The sequence below is a fragment of the Perissodus microlepis genome, chromosome 5 (assembly GCF_051167445.1).
Source record: "Perissodus microlepis isolate ML-2025 ecotype Zambia chromosome 5, ASM5116744v1, whole genome shotgun sequence".
NCBI lineage: Eukaryota > Metazoa > Chordata > Actinopteri > Cichliformes > Cichlidae > Perissodus > Perissodus microlepis.
In genome coordinates, this window is record NC_140465.1 from 35,171,342 (window position 1) to 35,199,236 (window position 27,895).

At 42.2% G+C, this 27,895-nt stretch overlaps 1 protein-coding gene across 2 annotated transcripts; it reads left to right on the top strand.

The window, feature by feature from the left end:
* On the top strand, window positions 1-27,705 carry LOC146387777 (V-set domain-containing T-cell activation inhibitor 1-like). Of its 2 annotated transcripts, XM_084929608.1 has the most exons (7): window positions 2-181; window positions 10,545-10,880; window positions 13,414-13,689; window positions 15,664-15,774; window positions 16,171-21,404; window positions 21,505-21,621; window positions 23,047-27,705. In XM_084929608.1, the coding sequence occupies exons 1-5, from the start codon at window positions 106-108 to the stop codon at window positions 16,221-16,223; spliced, it is 852 nt and encodes a 283-aa protein (XP_084785734.1). In that variant the 5' UTR covers window positions 2-105; the 3' UTR covers window positions 16,224-21,404; window positions 21,505-21,621; window positions 23,047-27,705. The 2 variants fall into 2 exon arrangements, with proteins under 2 accessions (XP_084785735.1, XP_084785734.1); XM_084929609.1 differs by lacking the exons at window positions 15,664-15,774; window positions 16,171-21,404; window positions 21,505-21,621; window positions 23,047-27,705 and adding an exon at window positions 15,506-15,652 and having other exon boundaries at window positions 1-181.
* The last annotated feature ends 190 nt before the right edge of the window (window positions 27,706-27,895 follow it).

Sequence of the window (27,895 nt, forward strand, 5' to 3'; positions counted from 1 at the left end):
TTTCTTTCTTTTTTGTGCGTCAGTGCGCTGGGAGGAGTGGCTCCGAGCTCCTGTGTTTTTTAAAGAGATGCTGTAACGTTTGATCCTCTGAGGATTTGTGCAGACATGGAGCTTCTACCACTTCTGTTTCCGAGCTTCTGTTTCCTGACTTTGTCCTTACTGACGTTTGCTGCTGAATCCGGTAAGAAACTCACTGATTTAGACTGATCATGTGTGCAGGCGCAGTCACGTTTCACAGGAGCGGATGGAGCTTTAACGCTGCTCAGGCTGCTGCTTTAGTGGGTGGATGACTGCGGAGAGTACACCTGTGACATCAGCTTTTAATGCAGCCGCATTTTAGTGTTGAAATAACGAGAGTTAGAGCAGATTAATGTGCAGCACCTGCAACAACGAAACGAATCTATTTCTTTGTTGATCGTTATAGCGATACTCATTATTTCATTTGTATGCGTTTTAAAGCGTACGTGTGTGCGTCTTTGTTAGTGCGCTGCTTCCTGTAAACGCATCTGTTTTGGTCTCTGTTTAGACTGCGTGACATTTGTTTCCGAATGAACTTCATGTTCAGTTTGAAACACATATACACTGTTTCTACTAATACAGAGATAGTGTAGAGGTAGTGTTTGTTTGTTTTTTAATGACTTTACAATAAGAGAAAGTCAAATTTCATCTCAGGCAATCATTATCAAAGAGTGTTTACTACATTACAATAGACAGCCACGCTACTGGAGTCATGGTAAAGCTAGAAGTATTATATGATTATGCCTAACTCTTTTTATGGAATTTTACTTCTTAAAAATATTTGCTCTGGGATTTTAACTCCACTCATTAACATAGAGGCTTTTCCTGGATAGAGAGGAATGCTGGGAAATATATTACCTGTACTTCCTAACATTGATCTCTACTGTTCATCAAAAATTTCTGCAGTTATATAAGAATAGGTCAATATGCAGGGAGAGTCAGTTTTAATGGACCTTGCCTTCTGTGTCCTGATGTCAACGATACTACACGTTATCTATTTAGTGAGTGTTTTATGAAGTCATTCACACAAATAATTTAAAATGATGGTAAGTGGTGCTGAAAAGAGTAAAGAGAGCAGAGAGCAGGATGAGGACTTTGGCTTTCGTGTTTTTATAAAGGATTGAAACGCTCTTATCACTTGTGCTGATAATATGCACTGACTTTTGTAATACCCATTGAGTAATTAAAAATAAGCTCTCGTTTGTCATTTGTCAAGATTATTTTGTAAGGACACTCTCTGAACAATCCAAAACATAACAACAAAACAAACCTTTTACAGAACATTCTGTAAAATGTACTACATGCTCATAAAACCTTCCAAAAGTACACTTGAGATTGTCTGTGAAGGTTCTCAGTCATCCAGGTCATTGTAGTCTAAGGAGCTTGGAAAGAAAAGTGTCTGGACTTGAGATTATACTCCTCATTACTGTTGTTTTGTTTGTTTGTTTTTTTGCTCTAAGCCAGTTTTTTCAAACAGAGAACCATTTTGATATTTTTAGATAGCAGTGCTGCTTACTTCTTCTGAACAACATGCCTGACAGTCAAAACAACCTCTTGCATGGGATAGATGTGCAAAATGCAAGACTGTGCACTGTGTGCTGTTTCACGTTTGGACCACTGCTGGGACAGTTTTCTTTGTCTCCTCTTCAACAGATCAAGCTATGGCTGAAAGCCTGTTGTTTGTAGAATGGTCTGTCCAGCATGGCCTCCCTTTGGCGAGTGGAAGGAAGGTTCTTCACATCACCAAGTGATATTCTAAGCTCAGTGTACCTCAGTAGTATCTCAGTTCACATCTGCAGTGGTCTTGTCAAGAGAACCATCTGGCAGAGCTTTAAAACTGAATTTGCGCTTGATCTTGTTAATCACGCATCTAAGAATTAGAGGCGTCAAAAGGAATTTGCGTTAAGGCTTTATTATAGAGAATAATAATAATACCTCTCTGTGAATCGCTACCTTATCGTGGTGGAGGGGTTTGTGTGTCCCAGGGATCCCAGGGGCTATGTTGTCTGGGGGCTTTTGCCCCCTGGTAGGGTCTCCCATGGCAAATTGGTCCTGGGTGAGGGACCAGACAAAGAGCGATTCAGAAGACCCTTATGAAGAGAACATCGAGGGAACAGTTTACCCTGCCCGGGATAGGGTTACCAGGGCCCCGCCCTGGAGCCAGGCCCGGGGAGGGTGCCCAAGGGCGAGCGTCTGGTGGCCGGGTCTTAGTCCATGGGGCCCGGCCGGGCACAGCCCGAAGAGGAGACATGGGCCCATCCTCCCGCAGGCCCACCACCCGCAGGAGGCACCATAGGGGTCGGGTGCATTGTGTGCCGGGTGGCGGCCAGGAGCGGAGGCCCTGACTGATCCCCGGCTGCCAAGACTGGCAATAGGGACATGGAATGTCACCTCTCTGGTGGGGAAGGAGCCTGAGTTAGTGCGTGAGGTTGAGAGGTACCGGCTAGATATAGTCGGGCTCACCTCTACGCATGGCTTGAGCTCTGGAACCACTCTCCTGGAGAGGGGCTGGACTCTGTCTCAGTCTGGAGTTGCCCCTGGTGAGAGGCGGCGGGCTGGGGTGGGTATTCTAATATCCCCTCGGCTTGCTGCCGATACGTTGGGGTTTTTCCCGGTGGATGAGAGGGTTTGTTCCCTGCGGGTCGGGGAATGGGTCCTGACTGTCATCTGCGCTTATGCACCGAGTGGCAGTTCAGAGTACCCAGCCTTCTTAGAGTCCCTGGGGGGTGTGCTGGAAGGTGCTCCACCTGGAGACTCTGTTGTCCTGCTGGGAGACTTCAATGCTCACGTGGGTAACGATAGCGAGACCTGGAGGGGCATGATTGGGAGGAACGGCCTCCCTGATCTGAACCCGAGTGGTGTTTTGTTATTGGACTTCTGTGCAAATCACAGTTTGGCCATAACGAACACCTTGTTCGAACATAAGCGTGTCCATAAGTGCACGTGACACCAGGACGCTCTAGGCCGTAGGTCGATGATCGATTTTGTAATCGTATCACCAGACCTGCGACCATATGTTCTGGACACTCGGGTAAAGAGAGGGGCTGAGCTGTCAACTGATCACCACCTGGTGGTGAGTTGGATCAGGTGGCGGGGGAGGACGCTGGACAGACCCGGTGCACCTAAACGCGTAGTGAGGGTGTGCTGGGAACGTCTAGCAGAGGCCCCAGTCCGCGAGATCTTCAACGCACACCTCTGGCAGAGCTTCAACAGCATTCCGAGGGAGGCTGGGGACATTGAGTCCGAATGGACCATGTTCAGCGTCTCCATTGCCGAAGCTGCTGCACTGAGCTGCGGCCGCAAGGTGGTTGGTGCCTGCCGTGGTGGTAATCCCAGAACCAAATGGTGGACACCAGAGGTGAAGGGAGCCACCAGGCTGAAGAAGGAGTCCTATCGGGCTTGGTTAGCCTGTGGGACTCCGGAGGCAGCCGACAGGTATCGACAGGCCAAGCGGAATGCGGCTCGGGCAGTGGCTGAAGCAAAAACTTGGGTGTGGGAGGAGTTTGGAGAGGCCATGGAAAAAGACTTTCGGACTGCCTCGAAGAGATTCTGGCAAACCGTCAGGCGTCTCAGGAGGGGAAAGCGGTGCTCTACCTGCACTGTGTATAGTGCTGGCGGAGCGCTGCTGACGTCGACTGAGAAAATTGTCAGGCGGTGGAAGGAATACTTCGAGGACCTCCTTAATCCCACTGACATGTCTTCCGAGGAGGAAGCAGAGTCTGGGGATGAGGGGAATGACCCGCCATTTTCCGGGGGCGAGGTCACTGAGGCAGTTAAACAACTCCTTGGTGGCAGAGCCCCTGGTGTTGATGAGGTCCGCCCCGAGTTCCTGAAGGTTCTGGACGTTGTAGGGCTGTCCTGGTTGACACGCCTCTACAATGTTGCGTGGAGATCAGGGGCAGTACCCCTGGACTGGCAGACCGGGGTGGTGGTCCCCATCTTTAAGAAGGGAGACCGGAGAGTGTGTTCCAACTACAGGGGGATCACACTCCTCAGCCTCCCTGGGAAAGTCTATGCCAGGGTGCTGGAAAGGAGAGTTCGTCCGCTAGTTGAACCTCGGATACAGGAGGAACAATGCGGTTTTCGTCCTGGTCGCGGAACACTGGACCAGCTCTTTATCCTCTCAAGGATACTTGAGGGTGCATGGGAGTTTGCCCAACCAGTCTACATGTGTTTTGTGGACTTGGAGAAGGCATTCGACCGTGTCCCTTGGGGTGTCCTGTGGGAGGTGTTGCGGGAGTATGGGGTGTCTGGCCCATTGCTACGGCGGTCTCTGTGTCATGTCGCAGCCGAGTGTGAAGCAGCGGGAATGAGGATCAGCACCTCCAAATCTGAGGCCATGGTTCTCAGCCGAAAAAGGGTGGAGTGGCCACTCCGGGTCGGAGATGAGTTCCTGCCCCAAGTGGAGGAGTTCAAGTATCTTGGGGTCTTGTTCGCGAGTGATGGGAGAAGGAAGCCGGAGATCGACAGACGGATTGGGGCTGCAGCTGCAGTAATGCGGACGCACCACCGGTCCGTCGTGGTGAAAAGGGAGCTGAGTGTAAAAGCGAAGCTCTCAATTTACCGGTCGATCTACGTCCCTACCGTCACCTATGGCCACGAGCTGTGGGTAGTGACCGAAAGAACGAGATCGCGGATACAAGCGGCAGAAATGAGCTTCCTCCGAAGGGTGGCTGGCCTCTCCCTTAGAGATAGGGTGAGAAGTTCGGCCATCTGGGAGGGGCTCAGAGTAGAGCCGCTGCTGCTCCACATCGAAAGGAGCCAGCTGAGGTGGTTCGGGCATCTGACAAGGATGCCTCCTGGGCGCCTCCTAGGTGAGGTGTTCCGGGCATGTCCTACCGGGAGGAGGCCCCGGGGCAGACCCAGGACACGCTGGAGAGATTATATCTCTCGGCTGGCCTGGGAACGCCTTGGTGTTCCCCCGGATAAGCTGGAGGAGGTGGCTGGGGAGAGGGAGGTCTGGGCCTCTCTGCTTAGGCTGCTGTCCCGCGACCCGGCCTCGGATAAAGCGGATGAAGATGGATGGATGGATGGATGGATGGAAAAATAATAATAATAATAATAATAATAATAATAATAATAATAATAATAATAATAATAATAAAAATACTGTGTGTGCATGTGCGTGTGTGTGTGTGTGAGAGAGAGAGAGAGAGAATACAAGGTGCTGTCTTTGCTCTGTTACATTGTGCTGTTTAGGGCCCCAGATTATTGGGTGTGGAGTTTTAAAGCTAACTTTGTATGATTTTTTTCTGCCAATAGAGCATGTTAAAAGTCTGAAAACAACACAAATACTGCACAGTCACATAGGCATGGTAATTAATAAGGATTTAGACGATTCCGATTCCATTATCAATATCACTTATCGATTCAGTTCCTTATCGATTCATATTGGCCCATTGTCACCACCAGTGTTGGGACTAACGCGTTATTAAGTAACGCGTCACAGTAACTACGTTATTATTGTGGTAACGAGCACGGTAACTAGTTATTATGCCAAAACCAGGAACGCGTTACTCGTTGCTGGGATTTAGATAGGCTCGTTATTCGTTACTTCGTGTGGTGGCATCGTTGTAGGGCTGTCCTGGTTGACACGCCTCTACAATGTTGCGTGGAGATCAGGGGCAGTACCCCTGGACTGGCAGACCGGGGTGGTGGTCCCCATCTTTAAGAAGGGAGACCGGAGAGTGTGTTCCAACTACAGGGGGATCACACTCCTCAGCCTCCCTGGGAAAGTCTATGCCAGGGTGCTGGAAAGGAGAGTTCGTCCGCTAGTTGAACCTCGGATACAGGAGGAACAATGCGGTTTTCGTCCTGGTCGCGGAACACTGGACCAGCTCTTTATCCTCTCAAGGATACTTGAGGGTGCATGGGAGTTTGCCCAACCAGTCTACATGTGTTTTGTGGACTTGGAGAAGGCATTCGACCGTGTCTCTCGGGGTGTCCTGTGGGAGGTGTTGCTGGAGTATGGGGTGTCTGGCCCATTGCTACGGCGGTCTCTGTGTCATGTCGCAGCCGAGTGTGAAGTAGCGGGAATGAGGATCAGCACCTCCAAATCTGAGGCCATGGTTCTCAGCCGAAAAAGGGTGGAGTGGCCACTCCGGGTCGGAGATGAGTTCCTGCCCCTAGTGGAGGAGTTCAAGTATCTCGGGGTCTTGTTCGCGAGTGATGGGAGAAGGAAGCTGGAGATCGACAGACGGATTGGGGCTGCAGCTGCAGTAATGCGGACGCACCACCGGTCCGTCGTGGTGAAAAGGGAGCTGAGTGTAAAAGCGAAGCTCTCAATTTACCGGTCGATCTACGTCCCTACCGTCACCTATGGCCACGAGCTGTGGGTAGTGACCGAAAGAACGAGATCGCGGATACAAGCAGCAGAAATGAGCTTCCTCCGAAGGGTGGCTGGCCTCTCCCTTAGAGATAGGGTGAGAAGTTCGGCCATCTGGGAGGGGCTCAGAGTAGAGCCGCTGCTGCTCCACATCGAAAGGAGCCAGCTGAGGTGGTTCGGGCATCTGACAAGGATGCCTCCTGGGCGCCTCCTAGGTGAGGTGTTCCGGGCATGTCCCACCGGGAGGAGGCCCCGGGGCAGACCCAGGACACGCTGGAGAGATTATATCTCTCGGCTGGCCTGGGAACGCCTTGGTGTTCCCCCGGATAAGCTGGAGGAGGTGGCTGGGGAGAGGGAGGTCTGGGCCTCTCTGCTTAGGCTGCTGCCCCCGCGACCCGGCCTCGGATAAAGCGGATGAAGATGGATGGATGGATGGAAAAATAATAATAATAATAATAATAATAATAATAATAAAAATACTGTGTGTGCATGTGCGTGTGTGTGTGTGTGAGAGAGAGAGAGAGAGAGAGAATACAAGGTGCTGTCTTTGCTCTGTTACATTGTGCTGTTTAGGGCCCCAGACTATTGGGTGTGGAGTTTTAAAGCTAACTTTGTATGATTTTTTTCTGCCAATAGAGCAGGTTAAAAGTCTGAAAACAACACAAATACTGCACAGTCACATAGGCATGGTAATTAATAAGGATTTAGACGATTCCGATTCCATTATCAATATCACTTATCGATTCAGTTCCTTATCGATTCATATTGGCCCATTGTCACCACCAGTGCTGGGACTAACGCGTTATTAAGTAACGCGTCACAGTAACTACGTTATTATTGTGGTAACGAGCACGGTAACTAGTTATTATGCCAAAACCAGGAACGCGTTACTCGTTGCTGGGATTTAGATAGGCTCGTTATTCGTTACTTCGTGTGGTGGCATCGTGGAGCTTCCACAGATTCAGTAACATTAGCAAGTGGTGGAGGCCAGCAGCTGGATGAGGGAAAGGGGAGACAGGAGGAGAGACCCGAGGCAGCCGCTGGTCTGAGTGTCAGGTGAACTGAACTTCAGGTAAGAAGTTATGACCTGCAGTCTCTCTGGGTCAGACATAAACCAAGTTTAGGTGGAGTTTATTTTCGTTATTCTGACTTTTTCGTACTGCGTGCTAGCTAGCATGACGGAGTTTCTATACAGCTGGGTGGGTGCTATGATGTTACTGATGTTGAACTTAATTTTGTTCATAAGGTTAGTTATTAGAGTTTCCAACCGTCCTGTAAAAAATAGAATCGTCTCGTATTCAGAGAAAATATTACACGTTTCATATTGAGCTGAAAAGGAACGCAGTTTGTCCCGGACTTCAGCTACAATGAAAAAGACACAAAGCTTGATTTATTCTGTCTTTACGCTGCACAGCTGCCTCTTCTTCTCTCATTCTCCCCCCTCCCTCTCCTGTTTCTACTTCAATCATCAAACTGATCAATGATCAGCTGATCGGCTTTTCTCTCTTGTTTATTTATTGCCCACTTTGCGCCAGAAAGAGGAAACTAGTGGAGGTCGCGCTAAACAACAGCAGCACGTTTAAGCTTGATCAGCTGTTGTTAGAATTTATTTAATATTAATTTCTAGTATCAGCTGATGTTTGCTGGAGCCACAGCTGTAAAGCTGCTGGTCATGATATCGGTTTGTATATCTGGTGAGAGGGAAACATGAAGGTGAAACCAGGAGATCTTACTGAATCATCAGAGCTGAACAGGTGATGGAGAAACAGGTTTACCTTTTAGGTGACATGAATGAGTTGAAGGGAAGTTATGAACTGTTTCTGAGAGACAAATAACACCAGGATCCTTTTTTACATAGCTGACAGCTGGTAACTATGCAGGGGCGGGTCTAGCAAAGTGTTGCCAAGGGGCCAGGTAGGGCATTAACAGGGAGAGGGGGGCACAAGGAAATACTTTTCTTTCTTATTCTCATTTAAAATGTCTAGCTTTTAAAAAATAATTATCTGAGTCTTACAACAAACGATTGCTAGATTGATACATATATACCATCAGAACAGTGTACATCACTGTCACAACAGCGTTTGTTTTCATTCAAAGGCTTTATGATTTTTCCTGTAATGGCAGCCGGTCTCTAGTCAAAATGCCCGGGACGATTTCCAGCCCTGTATGCAGCTCATCTGCAGTCTGGTGTTACCTACATCTTCCTATTCAGAAGGCAGAATTTCCGAGTTCTGAGTACAATCGAAAGCACCACGACTGCAGTTTTTGTGTTGGATGTAAAAAGCAGGCTAGAATCATGCAACGGTCAACGACGGTTCGGGCGTGGGATTTCTCTCGTGGAAATGTGCACATTATTTTTTCCTTTCTATTGGTAGGTGGCACAGTGCACGTGTGGCAAGTAAGAAAGCTAGAAGACTGGCAAAGTTATGGAAGCAACACATTAACAAGAGAATTCTGAGTAAAACCAAAGTTACTTTCCCTAGTAACTAAATACTCTGAAAGTAACGAGTAACTTGAAGTAACTGAGTTACTTTTGATAGAAGTAACTAGTAATGTAACTAAGTTACTAATTTAAAGTAACTTACCCAACACTGGTCACCACCATCTCTAAGCAGCATATCAAAGACATTACTTTTATATAAAATAATTACAGGCTGTCTGGTCAAATGTTTGTGCATGTTGGAGGTATTTCCCCTCTTTGTTGTGATCAATATTGGGATCATTACTAAAATAAAAAAAGTTGAAAAGTTGAAAAAAAAAGTTTTGCAGCTTAGAATAAAATGTCAATCATTTTTTATAATATTTCTAGCTTTCATTTTAATAATTAAAGCTTTTTCTTATATTTTCTAACTTTATAATATATAGTATTATTTTATTTTGTTCAGTCTGTTACTGTTCTTCTTCTCTTGGATCAACTGAAACTGCATAATTTCCATAGGCATTAATAAAATATTCTCATTGTGATTCTGATAGCTGTTACAGTTATAAAGCTGAGGAATCAAAATTTTAATAATAGAAATTTCATTGTGAATAATAAGATTTTTCTATTTAAAGATATTTAAAGTTTATGTGATAAGTATGATCACATATATGTTACTCAGGTGGAGCTGTGTGTTGGTAGGATGGAGGAGCATTTCATGTGGATACAGTCATATCAGCAGAAATCAGTATTCAGAGAGTCCTCTTTAATGGACATCACCCTCTGACTTCTGTAAACAGAAATGTAATACATAAAGTAAAGGTGAGCTATTATACTCATTTCCAGCTCCATGTTTGATTCTTGAACACTTTAGCAGGATTCACAGTTCACAATGATCCTTGTTTATCTCAGTCTGGGCCTTGGTGCAGCCTCTGAGTTCATCCTCTCTGAAACAAGCTCTTCAGCTCCTTCAGCCTCAGTTTAAACCAGTCAGTCTCACACTGTGCAGTGAGGCATGGACTACAAAGAACAATGTGAAGGAGAGGTAAAGCACATAAGTGAGATGTTTGTAGGAAGAAAAAAATAAAGCTGAGTTAGTGGATTTCATCTTGTAACTGTTTTTCTTTTCTGTTTAAATTGGATTGGTAAATGGCCTGTATTTGTATAGCGCTTTTACTAGTCCCGCCTAGGGACCCCAAAGCGCTTTTACACATCCAGTCATCCACCCATTCACACACTGGTGGAGGCAAGCTACAGTTGTAGCCACAGCTGCCCTGGGGCAGACTGACAGAAGCGAAGCTGTCATATCGCGCCATCGGCCCTTCTGGCCAACACCAGTAGGCGGTGGGTGAAGTGTCTTGCCCAAGGACACAATGACCGAGACTGTCCGAGCCGGGGCTCGAACCGGCAACCTTCGATTACAAGGCGAACTCTCAACTCTTGAGCCACGATCGCCCAATTAAACGATCGGTTTAATTGTTCATGATTAATTTGGAAATAAAAATAAGCGTGAACTTTCTTAGCTGTCCCTGACTCATACCTGACTTTCCTTCTCACCTCTGTCAGTGCGCCCCAGGGTGGCTGTGGCTACAATGTAGCTGCCATCACCAGTGTGTGAATGTGTGTGTGAATGGGTGGATGACTGGACGTGTAAAGCGCTTTGGGGTCTCTAGGGACTAAGTAAAGCGCTATACAAATGCAGGCCATTTTACAGTTTTTTTTCCTTCTGTCCTCATCAATCTGTATGAAAACACACTGTTTAATTCATGTTCTGTATTTCAGGGACACCTGTGGCCAGAGTGACTGTGAAAGAAGATGCTGATGCTATTTTACCCTGTTCCCTCGGCACCAGTGAGACCATTGAGTCGATGGTGTTTGACTGGAAGAAAGACGGAAAGCAGGTGTTCACGTACAATAATGGCAAACATCATAATAATGACCTTGAAGATCAGTCTGCGGAGTTCAAAGGTCGAGTCTCACATTTTCCAGAAGAGTTGAAGAATGGCAACGCCTCCATAAAAATAACAGACACTAGGCTAGAGGACAAAGGAAACTATACTTGTATTTTTCCAAATACTCAGTCCGGTGATATAAGATTCCACATTGAGCTTGCTGTTGGTGAGTGCTGTTATAAATCAGCTGATTACTTACAGATGAAACAGTCAGTACACACATCTGGCAGGGTCTCACCCCCACAGCACACCTGCAGAAATATTATCAATATTTGGTAAATAAATTGTCCTGTCTGCTTGTCAAAGATCTGAGGTGCCCACAGGTTTTTTCAGTCTTTACTAAACAGAATAAATCTCTGTCAATGCAACTGTAAACACTGAATAAACAAATTCTCACTTCTCCTGATATATCAGACACACAGCTGTTCAGGGTGTTTTCTGACTGTGTCATTATAATACATCCACCACCATAAATCAGTCTCTTGTGTAAATGTATAAGGACAATTATGAAATATGTGACTGTTCTTTCTTTTTTCTTTAAGTTTAGGATTATAAAATATGGCTAATATAGCAGATTAACACTTCTGAGTTTCTTTTCTCCAGTTTTATCTGGCTGCCAACTTGATAATTACACAGTCACCTCTAATATTTGTGCTTTTTTCCCTTTCAGAGCCCATATTAACTTGTTAGAGCCTCTCACAAGCATGTGCACTTCTGCATGTCTGTAACTACCAGAATAAACTTAAGAAAAATTTCCAAATCATAAATATCTGATACCTGCCTGTTTTATCACTGTGAACTAAAATCTGTGATAATTATTGTAGTCTTTCAGTTTTACCTTTAGCTCTAACACAGATCATTTGTTAGAGGATTATACAGGAAATGACTGAAGCCTTGATGTTTTTAACCTTTTACTTAAAATGTTAACTAGAATTAATCAGTCATTATAAGGGCTAGGAGGCTGAAATTTACAGGATATCCTCTTCATTCTGCCTCCGATAAATGCACCAAGTTTCATGCTGATATACAGAGATGGCTTTAAGATATTACAGTTTAGTTCAAAGCGCAAAGCCGAGCATCTCTAATCAATTGCCTCAAAACGCCCAAAAAAATCTCTTCAAAGTTAACAAATAATAATGATTCATTTTGTTTTTTGCACTTTAAATGTTCTTAAATACTAAACTTAACCACAAAACCATCTCCTAAATAACTAAAATCATGATTTTGTTTTGTTCTTTGTTTTCTAATCGGGTATTTTTCCAAAGATAAAATAGTTTTCTATGATTTCGTTTCGTTCCATTGAAACAGCGAGGCTAACTACGTAAACTTCCATATATGGTCAGACAGGTGATTTTCCCGGCTTCAAAGGGAGAGTGGTTTCATTGCCTTAACTTTCTATTGGATAACAGCAGCTGTCACTCAAACTGCCGTGCAATTGGTATAAGATTCGTTTTTCTGATTGGCTGATTGGATTAACGGTCTCCATGGCGCGTCGCTTCACTTTGGCGGAAGATGCTGATAGGTTATTGATGTTCGTGGGCGTTTAAGGATTTCAGCGATACCAAACTTGATTGGTGAAATAATCTAACAATCGCTTAAAATTGGCTTTAAAACCGCACTTATATTAGTTTGCGTAGCTCCGATAAAACTTTCCGACAAAACAAATTTACTGTTTTTTCAGGTTCTTTTTACTCCCGCTTGAACGCAAACGAACTGAAGTTAATCCGTGGGGGGTCTTCCCTTTAAACAAGCAATTGTTTGTTTTTAAAAAGCCATGTGAGAAACTAGAGAAACTAAAGCATTTTAACACAATCTCTTCATTTCAGGGTCACAGAAGTATTTACTGCCGTAAATTAAGACGTTGCTGTTTTTATGTCGTAAATTCTTTACTGAGGTTCATGAATCTACTGAAAGATAAACATCTGAACTTTGAAACGACGTATAACATGTCCGTGTCTATGTTTCCGATCATCATGAAAATATACATTATGTTTATCTATTAATATTACCATGCAAACTTGGGTCGCATACAACCTCTGCGTTTTAAAAAGTTAAAGGTCCGAAGCATCTCAGGTGAGTCCTGCCTTTGACGTCACTGATATTCGCATTCTCGTGTGTATATGTGAACTCATTACTCACTCCTAATCGTCTGCATTGAGTTATTAATCCAAGTAGAAAACTACCTTTTAAGATACATATGCTCAAAAAGTATCTTATCCCTCTCAATGTAATTAAAATTTACAGCAACTTCTAGCAATAAGTTTTATAAGACTAGTGGAATTGTTTTGGAGATTGCAGGGGGGTTTTGCTTTATTTTCTGTAACATCTACAATTGTTCAAGTAGTTATTTATATTCATATTTATAGCAATAATAAATAACACTGAAATCCTCCTTAAGTAGTTATCCAGGTTACAGTGCCAGATTTTTGATGATATGTTTGCCATTTTGCTGGCACTTTCCTATCTTTTTCTGTATAACTCTAAACAAACTTAGAGATATCCAAACCTTTTTTCCGTATAAATGTCTGCATGTGAGTCTAAAATGTTGATTAGAGTAAAAACTTTGAAATTAAATTCCTTTTTAAAACATCAATACTGTCCTGTAAGGCAGTATTGAGTTAGTACCCTCACATTGGCACTCAGAGTAGCTAAACATGAAAAAATAATAATTATACAATATTACTATTGTGTGTTCACAGGAGCTACAGAGCCTTCTGTCACAAATCTTGATCAAACAAATGACTGGGCGCTCCTTAAGTGTGTTGTTAAAGGTGCTTCCCCCAAACCTACAGTCGAGTGGTGGGACAGTAACAATCAAACCATTCCTTCAGAGGAGCCGCAGGTCTCTAGAAAAGGAGAGCGCTTTTACGTCACCCTCAAAACTAATGTGACAAAGACCGACCGCTATCACTGTGTCGCCACACAGAAGGAAATCTGGCATCAGGCACATACGGAAATCAATGTGCGTTTGAATGGTGAGTGAAACTTTAATCTTAAAATGTTTTAAGTAATTGTTGTTTTTCAAAAATGTGAAATGTGCTCAGACTGAATACACAGAATGATGTCTGCAAAGAAGCTAAATATTAACTAATGAAATCATAAAGACAGATGTCTGGAAAATGTTTCTCAGGTGAAAAAAGTAGAGGTGTGTGATAAAACACTCCAGCAGACAGATTCACTGGAGCTGAAGCAAAAAGTAACTTTAGTCTGAATTCAACTCATAAATGAGTTGTTTTTTGTTTGTATACAAGACCTCTTACAGGTATCATTATGAACAGTTATCAGTGTTACATATATGATGCACAGTGTGATTATATTCCTTATTTTTTATGTGCTGTAGCAAATGTTTGAGGGCAGATGCTAAAAGGTGAGATGACACCCATTACACTTCTGAGCTCTGTCTCATTAAGGAGTAATTTTCCTATATTCTGGGAGTTTCCTGATAGCAAATCATCAAACTATTTTAATAACGTCTGTTGTTGTCCCTAAATCCAGCCAATCATATGAAGTGCCAAACCATTGCTGCAACCCACAGAAAACTTAATGATACAAACACAGCAGCAAATATTAAAAATATATATAAGAGAGGGAAGTCTGAGAAGACTTTCTAAACTAATGTTAATGCATTAAACAATAGAGCCAACAATGGAATAGGAATCCCAATCATATACTTTATAGTAAAGATGAACAAGTTTTCACTGAGGTCACAGAGTAATTGAGCTCTTTTCTATACATGTGGTGAGTGAAGGATAATCTGGATGAGTCCATTGAATTGCAAGTAAAGATATTTTTTGGCAAATGTGACAAAAGGCTTTGTGTTCTTTTCGCTCAATAGTTGTTTTCTCCTTGGAACTCTCCCGTGGATTCATTTTTTCCCCAGTCTCATTCTTATTGTTGAATAACTACGGCAAGTGAGGCCTTTGATTCTGAAGAATTTGTTCTGGGTTCTTCTGTGACTTCCTGGATGAGTCATCGATGCTCTAGCATCTAAAAGTAATTTTGGTCGGCCACCATCACCACTGTGGTTCGCTGGAGTCACAAAGCCTTATTCATGGTTTTGTAACCTTTCCAGACTAATAGGTGACAGTGACTTTGTTTTTCAGTGGTTTCTGTAGATCATAGCATGACGTGGTGGTTTTTGAGAACTTTTAGCCCACTTTGTCAGATAGGTTCTGTGTAGGTGATTTCTTGATTCAGCAGGTCTGGCAATAATCTAATCAGTCCTAAGTGTTTTTAGTGAAAAGGAACTGAGCTTTAAAAAATATGGTTAAAGTAAACATGGAAATCAGAAAGGGGTGAATACTTTTTCATAGCAATTAAATGCATAATTATGTATCTACAGTCGCCCTTGCAGGGGCATGCATGACAATCCACATGTATTCATACTGTATGCATTTGTATCATTAAAAAAAAAAGAATAAAATAGTAGAAATCATCTTAATGATCAGTATTTCTGAATGTAATATTCATGCCAGATGATTAAATATAACATAAAAACAAGAAAACGATTTTGCATAAAAAATCGATCCTAACAGTCCAAAATTCTGCAGTGCAGCAGGCGGTCATTAGACAGATTCGTATTTCTTGTTTTCTACAATCATTAGTCTGAAGAGATTCACTTTAATGATGTGTGTATTTAAGAAGCTCAGGGTGGAGGAAACCTTGATTACAGACAGACTCACACATGTTTTCAGATGTGAGGCTCAGTAAAAGGAAAGCAGGAGTCTGTGAGCAGCAGCACAGATTCAAACATCTTTCATACAAAACAAAACTCCAACATCATCTTTACAGCTGAGAGCAGAACCAGAACCAGCCTGTGAGCTGTGGAGACGAGCAGGAGGAAACAGGAAGTTGGATCCATGCTGACATCACTGAGCTCGCTGTTTAAACCTGCTGTTTGTTCCTAACATGCAGTCACAGTCTGAGTTACACAAATGTTTTCTCTTCAGTTCCAGAACCAAACACTGGATGGATTGTAGCTGGTGTTGCTGTTGGTGTTGCTGGTGTTCTTGCTGTTGTAGTTGTGATTCTTGTCTGGTGTTACATCAAGAATAAAAAAAGTAAGTTTAATGTATTTATGAACATTCTCATATTTTTGTGTGACTGTCATGTTTATAATCTTGTTTATTTCACTTTTCACATTTTTTGAATATATTAATGAAACGAACTGAAATGAACTAAAGCTTATTGTGAGGAAAGAGGAGGAACACACTGTAGAGGCTGATGAAGATGGTTAAACAGCAAACATCACGATTTATTGATAAAGACAGTTTAGCGTCTTGTCATGTAATCATAATAAAATTGGGTGAATTTTCCCACTGTACTTATGTTACCATAGCAACGAGTATAATTCAAACTTACTCATGTGTCATCGTGCACTCCACTACTTAGATTCACAGCACTACATTTCTGCTCAGTTATGACTTTTTAACACAGTTTTGTTTTCCAATCTGCAGAAAGACAAGAAGAAACAGAATCCCCCCTTCGAGAAACAGAAAATCAACACTGATCAAAGTGAACCCAAAGTGTGAAGTACGGTGTGTGTGTAGCTTATGTGTTTGTTTTATGAGAACCAAGTTAAGCTTTTGAGCAGAACAGTGACGACATGTTGGATTATTTTTGGTATTTTCAGCAGTTTAAAAGTTCAGAACAGCTTTTAATCCTGTGGTTTAGCACATGGTTAAATGTCAGGATGGAGGGATGTAGCCATTTTTGTTATACTTTCATCCTAATCACCCCATATTTTTATATAAAAAATAAAAGTATAAATGACTCATAGTGCTCAATACTTGATACACAAACCCCGTTCAAAAACAAATTTTGTCACATTCACAGTACAACATATAGTGAAATGTTTGTGTCCTAAACTGCAGATGTAGCTGCGCCATTCCAGGGCTGTTTTTTAGCATGGGGGATGCCAGGGCCCTGACTGGATACCGGGTGGGTATCCAGTCAGGATACCCACCCGGTATCCAGAGGTGTGTAGTCTTACCACTACACTAACTAGCTGCCTGTCTAATGGCATCTTTTCAACATTGAAACAGGGCATTTGGGGGGGGGGGTTTCTATTTGAATGAAAACAGATGCAGTGCATCAATGCTTTCTTCATGAAATAAAAACTGTTGTATTTATTCCATAAGAAATCAGAGGTCATCCTCCTGTTTTTTCCTCTTCTGCAGCAGTTTAATAGGACGGAGTAGAGAAATGGCTCCACCTTCTCTTGGTGCATAACATGTTACTAATAAAGAAAACTACTTTTAGCTGCTCCGTTGCCACAGTGGGTAGCGCCGCATGTTTGATTTGGACACACAATCAATACTCTGGATGGATTTGTGTTTCCAGCTGCACTCATATTTCAGTAAATATCTAAATAATATTTAAAAATAAATTTGTCTGATAACAGCAGGTTTGTCAAACAACTGTCTCAAGTTAATTCTTTCCTTTAGAATGCTCCAAACAAGGGAAACGTTTTTCTTTTGTTTTCTAACCCTAAACGTACATTAACTATAACCCTGAGCTGGTCTGCTGTAAATAAATGTGAATCAGGATACACACACTCCATTGAATGTTGTTGATGTTTGATATTGAAAATCATGTTCATGCTTTTAGTGAAAACACCTAAAAAAGAGCCTGCAGAGATCAGGAAAAGTATCAGAAGAAACCAAGTTGAACTTTTATCTGAATAATGGGAAGAGAAAAGTATAAAGAAGGAGAGACATGACTTATTATTTAAAGCACATCACATCATCTGTCAAAGTGGAGGCAGTATTATTGTATGGCTTTGTGAAAACTGGGTCATTATTGTTTACTGATGATGTGACAAGATGAATTCTAAGTTTTCTGATTTGATTCATTCGTCAGTCGCCAAGCCAGTCACCGTGGTTTTCAGTTGTAGTAAATATACAGCTTAAAAACGTAAAGGCACATCAGATCTTAAGGGGAAACAAATCGTGCTGGATATCTACACTGATAGGAACTGGGTAATATGTTACCAACAAAAGGATGTTACATAGTTGGATGGAAATTAAATTTATATATCTACAGAGAGCTGAATTCAAACAACTCTACCATCTAGCCTTTCTGTGTGGAGACATGCAGTTAGTGGGGTTAGGTTAATTGGAGTCTAAATTGTCCATGAGTGTGAGTGCAAATGGTTGTCTGTCTCTCTGTGTTAGACAGGTGACCTGTTCAGCGTGTACCCTGCCTCTCGCAGCTGTGATAGGCTCCAGTGACCCTGATTTGGATAAGTGAAAAAGAATGGATGGATTTATCTTTTTAGAAGAAATATAAAATTCCAAAGTATTTGGTAAAGACATTATGAACAGATGGTACAAATGAGGCAGATACAAAGAACAGGAAGTTCCCAAAATAAAACAGGAAGCAAAACAACAGGACTCCTAACATGGAAACGGAGAACAGGAGGCAGGAGAAGGGAACACCAAACTATAACCAAGAACAGAAACTACAAAGCAAAATTAACTGATCATCATCATCACCTTTATTTATAAGGCACTTTAAAATAACCAGCTCCAGCGCTCCACGCGACCCTGAAAAGGATAAGCGGAAGCGAATGGATGGATGGATGGATGTTGGGAGTCATGCAGCAGCATTTTGAACCAGCTGCAGACAGCAACGACTGACTGACCCCCACATAAAGTGAGTCACAGTAGTCCAGATGGGAAGAAATAAAAGCATGGATCACTGTTTCAAGGTACTGCCTGGAAAGAAAATGTTTCACTCTTGCCAGTTGCCTTAAATGAAAACCGAACTCAAAACCACAAATAACAAAAATAAGCATACAAAAGAAATAAAACAAAAGCTCTAAAATACATAAAAACCAAACTAGAGGTTGGAGAATATTTAGTAAAAATTTGAACTCAAACTGAAAAACACTGGGTCAAAAACCTGTAAAGATGTGGTTGATGTTTGGTGGTGGATGGGATGTAGCTCCTTCTGGTGTTTTTTGTTCAAAGCAGTGAAGAAGCAGTCTGATCATCTGCCAGCACAGCAGCACCACTTTGGGTCTGGGTTTGTTAGTTAGTGAACATCACTAACTAAATATCACATACACCCCTTGAGTTGTTGGTGTGGAGGTGGTCCTCAGTTTTATTTTGAAGCTGGACTTTGTGATGTTCTTTTTCAAGCTGAAATTTCATAGTGAAGGAAAAAGGGTCAGTACATAACTGACAAATACTCTACATGTGGCAGTGTCTGTCTACAGTCTTAGTTTGATTAGCATATTTTTAGCTAATATGAATGTTAAGACCTTCACCTCATTTCTGTGAGCACTGGTTTCTTTCTTGGGGGTGTAGGATGTGACCTGTTACCCTGTTAACACAGGACCAGGAGTGGACAGACCAATGAGGAGTACCTGCCTGAGGCCAAAGGGTTGTTATGGACAGTCAGCTCAATCAACGAGCAGCTCATGGACCACTCTGACTGCACACTTTTGGTGTCTCCCTCTCTCTTTGCCAAGGCAGACAGGATGAACCAGGTTGATCACATAAAGTAAGAAAGATGGGGAGTTAGGAACTGAAAAGAGAAAGATGCCAGTTAGAAATCAGGTCAGACTAAAACAGGAGCTGAAACAGGAACAGCTTCTTTGCATTGTTACATTGTGAACAGAGTAGCCTGGGATGATGTCAAATGCCTGGCCTGAATCATTTTACCCGATCTCACTGAATGTGCCTGTACAAGGAACGCTAAAACCAACACAGATCACAAAGTGAAAGACAATGATCTGCAGTCTCTGAAAGGCCAGGACAGCATCACATGTGACACAACTGAGGCAGAGGATGCAAAACTAAATGTAAGAACAGGAGGCTGTCAGAATAAAACAGGAAGTGATAAAATAAAAGAACATCTAACATAGAAACTGAGAATTAACATCACAGGAAACTAGAGAGGGCGAGAGAACTGAAAGAAGGAAATCAATGCGTGCAAACTGACTCAGAACAGAAAGTACACAGAAAACTAACTGACCTTCAAAATGCGAGATTACTATAAATGATGAAATTTAACTTGCAAATGAATGAATAAATAAATGGAAGCTCCTAAATAGAACATGAAAGCAAACTAAGAACTGACAAAGAATATTTAAAAAAATTAAAAATAGAAATTCCCAAACTAAAAAAAACACAGGACCATGACAGGTTAGGAACCACTGAGCTACCATCACAACACTAGATGTTCACATCACTATTAAAATATCACAGTAATTCTTCATTTTCAGACAGAATGAATACTTTTAATACTTTTTGTGTATTTTGCAGATAATCAAATAATTGTAAATATAGTAAAGAGTCAAGAATAAAAACATCAGTGTAGCAACATGATTATTGGTGTCTTTGCATAGCACATACTTTGGAGCTGATATTCTAACCGTTACAGAGGTGCTGAATGCAGTAAAATACAGGTGAAGTTGTTCAGTTGGTTCGTTAGGTAGTTAGTCTCAGTTTACTCAGGTTTTGTTTGTACCTGTTCGGGCAGTTATGTGTGTCACTCAGCACCTTTCTGTGTGAAAGTTATTATTACGTTCACCATCTGTGCAGCACAGAAGGATCAGGATCACCACCCAGATCCTTTTCATGCAGTGTTTACATTCATTTACTTTAACATTTACTTGAGTCCCACACAGGTGAAGTCTGAGCCTCTCACAGGTTTACTGCAGTGTTGATGTGCAGTGGACTTTGTCCATGTTTTCATGTCAGCTCGGCTTTGCATTACTTGTCATTTGTGACTTAAACAATAGGGTTCATACAAATATTAATAAAGAGTTTGTTGGTTTTAACAATATAAAACCGCATCTTAGGATTTACTGTGTTCAGGATAGTGCAGTGATTATTATGGTTCCCTCTCAACAACAAGGATCCAGTCAGAGTTTTGTGTTCTGTACTCTGGCTTCGTTCCACACTGTCAAAAAGCCATGTGACAGGTCAGTGACCTGTCCAGAGTCTGTTGTCCTGTGACCATTAAATGCAGAGTCCGAACATAAAGTAAACTAACTGAAATGAGTTTGTGAACTTAGAAAACCAACCAACATGTAATAAAAGCTACAGAGGGAATATTCTTAGTTTAATTATCTGTTAGTTTGGTAAAAATATTATTGCAGTGTGTCTGATGAGGCTTTGATGTTTACTGAGCCTCTGAATGTCTACAACACTGTGAGTCGGCTGCTTTCAGAAGGTTCTGTGTTGGTATTGTAATGTCTGTACTGATTTTCTAAATCCTGCCTCTGACATATGACCTCCATACAATAATAATAAATAATAATAATAAAATTAATACCGAAACTAATAAAGACTAAACAATATAAACTGGGATGAAATAAGACAATTTACTGTGGAAACAAACTGAAACTAAACAGCAATAAAAATAAATAAAAATACAATCTAAGCAGAAAAAACAAAACTACAATAACTCCATAAGTGACACAATGTGGAGGCTGGGCTGCTAACTCATGAGCTGACACTGTAGTTAAACTGTACACTAACACTAGATCAGCAGGTTGTGTTCATAAAGTGCACGGGTAACTGCTTGTTTGTGATCAGATTCTCTCTCTTCTGTCAGGTGGAGAGGTGGGCAGATTCCTCATGTCTCCACCTGTGGGTGAAACTACCCTTCCTTAAGTTGCTTTCATCCATCTGGAGCTCATAGCTCCTCATTAGCTGAGTGTTTAAGGACCTGCTGTGTAAGTCGCTCTCTGCCAGATCATTTTCTCCACCATGGTTGTTAATCTCTAGCTGTTGTTCTTACCCCTCAATAATTCCTTTGCTCTGTTTGCTTCCTAGTTCTCAGCTCACAGAAGCACACCTGCCTGCCCAGTCTCCACTCAGCCTTCTATCATCTCCAGATTCCAGCCTGATCCCCTGTGCCCCCTCTCTCTTCTCAACTTAATCTAACTCCAAGTAAGGACACATAAGTTAGACTCTTGTACATACAGACAACCTTTTATTATCAGCTCTTGCTAATATCATCTCTCCCTCTCTGTGAATCCTCTGATACATCCTACATAGGAACACCTGTTCCATCAGTCTGCTTCCATCAATTATTCAGTTTTAAATAAACTGTTCAAATTTTCCCGGCTGTCCGAATCTGCTCATCAGTCCAGAAACTACAAAACCATGACAATTAAATGGAGTGCACCACACAGCAGGTCATAATTGCATTAAATGTTCCAAAAGTCACCACAAACACTTCAGTGACTTCAGCTGACAGACGCCCACTACGTTCAGCTGACTGTGCTGATGTTGTACACCTAAATCCATCCAACCATCTGCTTTCATGAAATCTCACCATCATAAATTTTGAATGCATCATATTTGTGGTGGTCAGGTTTGGCACATCAGTGAGTCAGAGTCCAGAGTGACTCTGATATCAATCCTCTGACTCCACATGAAACAACATTTACCCCAAACCACAAAAAACTGGAGCATTACTGGGATTGGCAGCTTTAATTAATTTCAAAGTAAAACCCTTTGTTCAACTTATTCCTGGCGCTGGATCATCTGACAGCCTTTAAAACAATTTCCCTCGGGATAAATAAAGTATTATCAATCAAAATATGACTTACTGTCTGCATTGTACTGTACAGTTTCATCTTCGTCACCAGCAGCATCTGGACTCTGGTCATCAGAGTCTAATTGCCAGAGAGCTGAATTTTGTATCACAATAATTCATTTTCAGTCTTTCCAAAATGTTTTCTCCTTATTGATCCGGAGCGGGTTATAAATTTTAGGCTGATGCTTGTAAGATGTTTCTGTGTCCAGACCTGAAGTGGATGCTGAACACATCCTGTTCGCGTGCCAGCTGTTTCTGAGGAAAACTTACCCGAGGCTGCAGTCAGAGTTGTTGTTTGGTTTTATGGCTTTTCTTCAGAAACTCATATTTAAATTAATTCAGGGTCTCACGCCAACCCGAGAATATTTCACGTTTTTCCTTTTAATAAACTTTCTCAGGTTCTCTTTTCTTCCACTTTTTAAATATTTTTTTCATGGGTTTAATTTTTCCTTTTGCTAATTGATGATCAGAAAACATACCTGATGAAACAGGACTGCAGTGAACCAAACAAGTGCAAAGACTCCTGGGACAGTTCATGTTTACCTCTGAAGCTGTTATCAGTGTTAACAAAATTCTCATCCCCTATGTAGCCGGTGTATCAGAGAAACTCAGGAGAGTTTTCTCCAAGCATATGTACTTCATGTGTTGTGAAAGCATATAAAGCATGTGTTGCTGTGCACTTCAGACCCAGCAACACTCTCAGACAAAAACTGGTTCACCCGAAAGACAAAACTCCAAAACACAAACTTAACAATGTGGTGTTTGCTGTACAGTGCAGCGAGGAATGCCCAGACCTCTACATCGGAGAGACCAAACAGCCACTTCACAAGCACATGACACAACATAGAAGAGCCACCTCCACGGGACAAGACTCAGCAGTTCATCTGCATCTAAAGGTCAAAGGTCACTCTTTCGAGGATGCCAACGTTCACATTTTGGACAGAGAGGACAGATGGTTTGAAAGAGAAGTGAAAGAAGCCATTTACGTCCACTGTGAGCGACCATCTTTGAACAGAGGCGGTGGTTTACGACACCAACTGTCTGCCATCTATAATCCAGTTTTGAGTTCCCTTCCCAGACGCCTTAACGCCCACTCACATCCTGGGCCATCTGACCTCAGGAAATCACATGATTTCACACCTTGGCTCATGTAATTAGGTAGAGGATCATCAGGGGTCCTTTTGTCCCTCTTTGGGGGGAAACTCCCACTGGGTTTAAATCTGGGACTCTCCGCCATTTGACCTTAGAACTGAAGAAGCTTCTCGGATGAGAGGTGAAACGTCTTCAAGCAACTCAAAGAAGTCCAGACGCTTTTCTTTCCAAGCTCCTTAGACTACGATGACCTGGATGAATGAGAACCTTCACAGACACGTCAGTGTTAACATTTGATGTCCTCACTGCTGCAGATTATAAACCTGCTTAATGCTAATATGTTTCTGAGCGCTGTGTGCAAACCTGACGTGCAACAAACACAAGTGTTGCAACACAACCTGTTCGTGTGGTTGATCTTTCTGAAGATTAGCCTGAGGGTGCACTCTTACTTAATGTGTGGGTTTGTGGTTTTTCTTCAGAAACAGGACTTGGCGCTGCTGCAGTGTGTGACTGCGAACCAAAGGATTTTATTACAGATTTTGCAAGAAGAGAATACTGCTGCAAAGGCAATACAAAGACTTTTATTGTTTTTGTAAATATCTTAGAAATATGGTATCTAACCAGATATGGCATTACCCTGGCCTCCAGTAACACTCTGAGGAGTCTTTGTGTCGTTGTTGAGCCGGACTGCTTTCTTCCATCAGTGCAATATCTGCAAAATTAGAAGCATCCTGTCTCAGGGTGACGGTCTCCTGTAATGTATTAATTATCAAGGAGTCATAAAAACTCCCTGAAAATGACCTTGTAGTACCATATCACCCTATTAGAGCACTTCGCTCTCACACTGCAGGCCTACTTGTTGTTCCTAGAGTGTTTAAAAGTAGAATGGGAGGCAGAGCCTTCAGTTTTCAGGCCCCTCTTCTGTGGAACCAGCTTCCAGTTTGGATTCAGGAGACAGACACTATCTCTACTTTCAAGATTAGGCTTCAAACTTTCCTTTTTGCTAAAGCATATAGTTAGGGCTGGAACAGGTGACCCTGAATCCTCCCTTAGTTATGCTGCAATAGGCATAGGCTGCTAGGGGATTCCCATGATGCACTGGGTGTTTCTTCTTTAGCCACTATGTGTTTATACATCACTTTCCATTTAATTATTTGTTATTATTAATCTCTGGCTCTCCTCCACAGCCAGTCTTTATCTTGTCTTCCTCCCCTCACCCCTCACCCATCATGGCTGCTGTCCGCTCCTCCTTGAGCCTGTCTCTCCTAAAGATTTCTTTTTATTAAAATTAAGTTTTTCTTTCTTTCTGTCACCAAGTGCTTGGCTCACAGGGTTTTTTTTCTTTCTTTTTTTCTTGATTGTTGGGGGTTTTGTGTATTAATGTAGAGTCTTTACCTTACAATATAAAGCACTTTGAGGTGACTTTTGTTGTGATTTGGTGCCATTTAAAATGAATTTAATTAAATACCATGTGAGGAAAAGATGCATTCAGTCGGTTGGATAAACATAAACTGGGAGCTGATGTGTCAGTGCTACAACTTCCTGTGGAGGACGTGGATGCTGACACTGCTCGGTGAAATTCACCAGAGGACTGCAGCTCTGAGATAATGATGGTGCAGCAGGTCCACTGATCGGCAGCTTCTAGTAATTCCAGGTTTGTAGCTCCAAAACTCTGGAATCATCTTCCTCCTCAGATTAGGTCTTCCTCACTAACAGTCTCCACTCCCCCTGAAAACACACGTCTCCTCATGAGCTTCAGATGAGTTACAGTTTATTGTGTCACTTTCACAGTGCATCTCTTTTGCTATTATTACATGACTTTTTATCATTATTTACTTTTATCATTTGTATGATAAAACTCAGGAGAGTTTTCTCCAAGCATATGTACTTCATGTGTTGTGAAAGCATATAAAGCATGTGTTGCTGTGTACTTCAGACCCAGCAACACTCTCAGACAAAAACTGGTTCACCCGAAAGACAAAACTCCAAAACACAAACTTAACAATGTGGTGTTTGCTGTACAGTGCAGCGAGGAATGCCCAGACCTCTACATCGGAGAGACCAAACAGCCACTTCACAAGCACATGGCACAACATAGAAGAGCCACCTCCACGGGACAAGACTCAGCAGTCCATCTGCATCTAAAGGTCAAAGGTCACTCTTTCGAGGATGCCAACATTCACATTTTGGACAGAGAGGACAGATGGTTTGAAAGAGAAGTGAAAGAAGCCATTTACGTCCACTGTGAGCGACCATCTTTGAACAGAGGCGGTGGTTTACGACACCAACTGTCTGCCATCTATAATCCAGTTTTGAGTTCCCTTCCCAGATGCCTTAACGCCCACTCACATCCTGGGCCATCTGACCTCAGGAAATCACATGATTTCACACCTTGGCTCATGTAATTAGGTAGAGGATCATCAGGGGTCCTTTTGTCCCTCTTTGGGGGGAAACTCCCACTGGGTTTAAATCTGGGACTCTCCGCCATTTGACCTTAGAACTGAAGAAGCTTCTCGGATGAGAGGTGAAACGTCTTCAAGCAACTCAAAGAAGTCCAGACGCTTTTCTTTCCAAGCTCCTTAGACTACGATGACCTGGATGAATGAGAACCTTCACAGACACGTCAGTGTTAACATTTGATGTCCTCACTGCTGCAGATTATAAACCTGCTTAATGCTAATATGTTTCTGAGCGCTGTGTGCAAACCTGACGTGCAACAAACACAAGTGTTGCAACACAACCTGTTCGTGTGGTTGATCTTTCTGAAGATTAGCCTGAGGGTGCACTCTTACTTAATGTGTGGGTTTGTGGTTTTTCTTCAGAAACAGGACTTGGCGCTGCTGCAGTGTGTGACTGCGAACCAAAGGATTTTATTACAGATTTTGCAAGAAGAGAATACTGCTGCAAAGGCAATACAAAGACTTTTATTGTTTTTGTAAATATCTTAGAAATATGGTATCTAACCAGATATGGCATTACCCTGGCCTCCAGTAACACTCTGAGGAGTCTTTGTGTCGTTGTTGAGCCGGACTGCTTTCTTCCATCAGTGCAATATCTGCAAAATTAGAAGCGTCCTGTCTCAGGGTGACGGTCTCCTGTAATGTATTAATTATCAAGGAGTCATAAAAACTCCCTGAAAATGACCTTGTAGTACCATATCACCCTATTAGAGCACTTCGCTCTCACACTGCAGGCCTACTTGTTGTTCCTAGAGTGTTTAAAAGTAGAATGGGAGGCAGAGCCTTCAGTTTTCAGGCCCCTCTTCTGTGGAACCAGCTTCCAGTTTGGATTCAGGAGACAGACACTATCTCTACTTTCAAGATGAGGCTTCAAACTTTCCTTTTTGCTAAAGCATATAGTTAGGGCTGGACCAGGTGACCCTGAATCCTCCCTTAGTTATGCTGCAATAGGCATAGGCTGCCGGGGGATTCCCATGATGCACTGGGTGTTTCTTCTTTAGCCACTATGTGTTTATACATCACTTTCCATTTAATTATTTGTTATTATTAATCTCTGGCTCTCCTCCACAGCCAGTCTTTATCTTGTCTTCCTCCCCTCACCCCTCACCCATCATGGCTGCTGTCCGCTCCTCCTTGAGCCTGTCTCTCCTAAAGATTTCTTTTTATTAAAATTAAGTTTTTCTTTCTTTCTGTCACCAAGTGCTTGGCTCACAGGGTTTTTTTTCTTTCTTTTTTTTTTTGATTGTTGGGGTTTTTGTGTATTAATGTAGAGTCTTTACCTTACAATATAAAGCACTTTGAGGTCATTTTTGTTGTGATTTGGTGCCATTTAAAATGAATTTAATTAAATACCATGTGAGGAAAAGATGCATTCAGTCGGTTGGATAAACATAAACTGGGAGCTGATGTGTCAGTGCTACAACTTCCTGTGGAGGACGTGGATGCTGACACTGCTCGGTGAAATTCACCAGAGGACTGCAGCTCTGAGATAATGATGGTGCAGCAGGTCCACTGATCGGCAGCTTCTAGTAATTCCAGGTTTGTAGCTCCAAAACTCTTGAATCATCTTCCTCCTCAGATTAGGTCTTCCTCACTAACCGTCTCCACTCCCCCTGAAAACACACGTCTCCTCATGAGCTTCAGATGAGTTACAGTTTATTGTGTCACTTTCACAGTGCATCTCTTTTGCTATTATTACATGACTTTTTATCATTATTTACTTTTATCATTTGTATTTATCCTCCAATTTTATTAATTAAAACATTACTATTATTGCTTTAAATCTTTTTATTGTTTCTTCTGTTTGTATTTGCTGTGAAGCACTTTGATCAATGTTGGCTGTGCATAAATGTGCTAAATAAATAAAATGACTTGTCTTGACTTGTGTACCTCCTTAGTCCCAAACATCCTCACGAACCTGTTCCCAGTCTGGCGCCATGTGGCTGCAGTTCTTTCAGAAAATGTGCAGAATTTCATCTGAGCTGAAGCTGGTTTAACTTCTTATTCGCTGAATCGTTTTAGACTTTCTCAGAGAAAGTATGCGTCCTTCTCCTGCTCTGAAATTTAACCT

Bases quoted from the DNA above. Each gene is read 5' to 3' on its own strand.
- LOC146387777 (XM_084929608.1), top strand. From the start codon at position 106: ATGGAGCTTCTACCACTTCTGTTTCCGAGCTTCTGTTTCCTGACTTTG. The intron at 182-10,544 runs GTAAGAAACTCA...TCTGTATTTCAG, and splicing joins GACGTTTGCTGCTGAATCCG to GGACACCTGTGGCCAGAGTG. The intron at 10,881-13,413 runs GTGAGTGCTGTT...GTGTGTTCACAG, and splicing joins CCACATTGAGCTTGCTGTTG to GAGCTACAGAGCCTTCTGTC.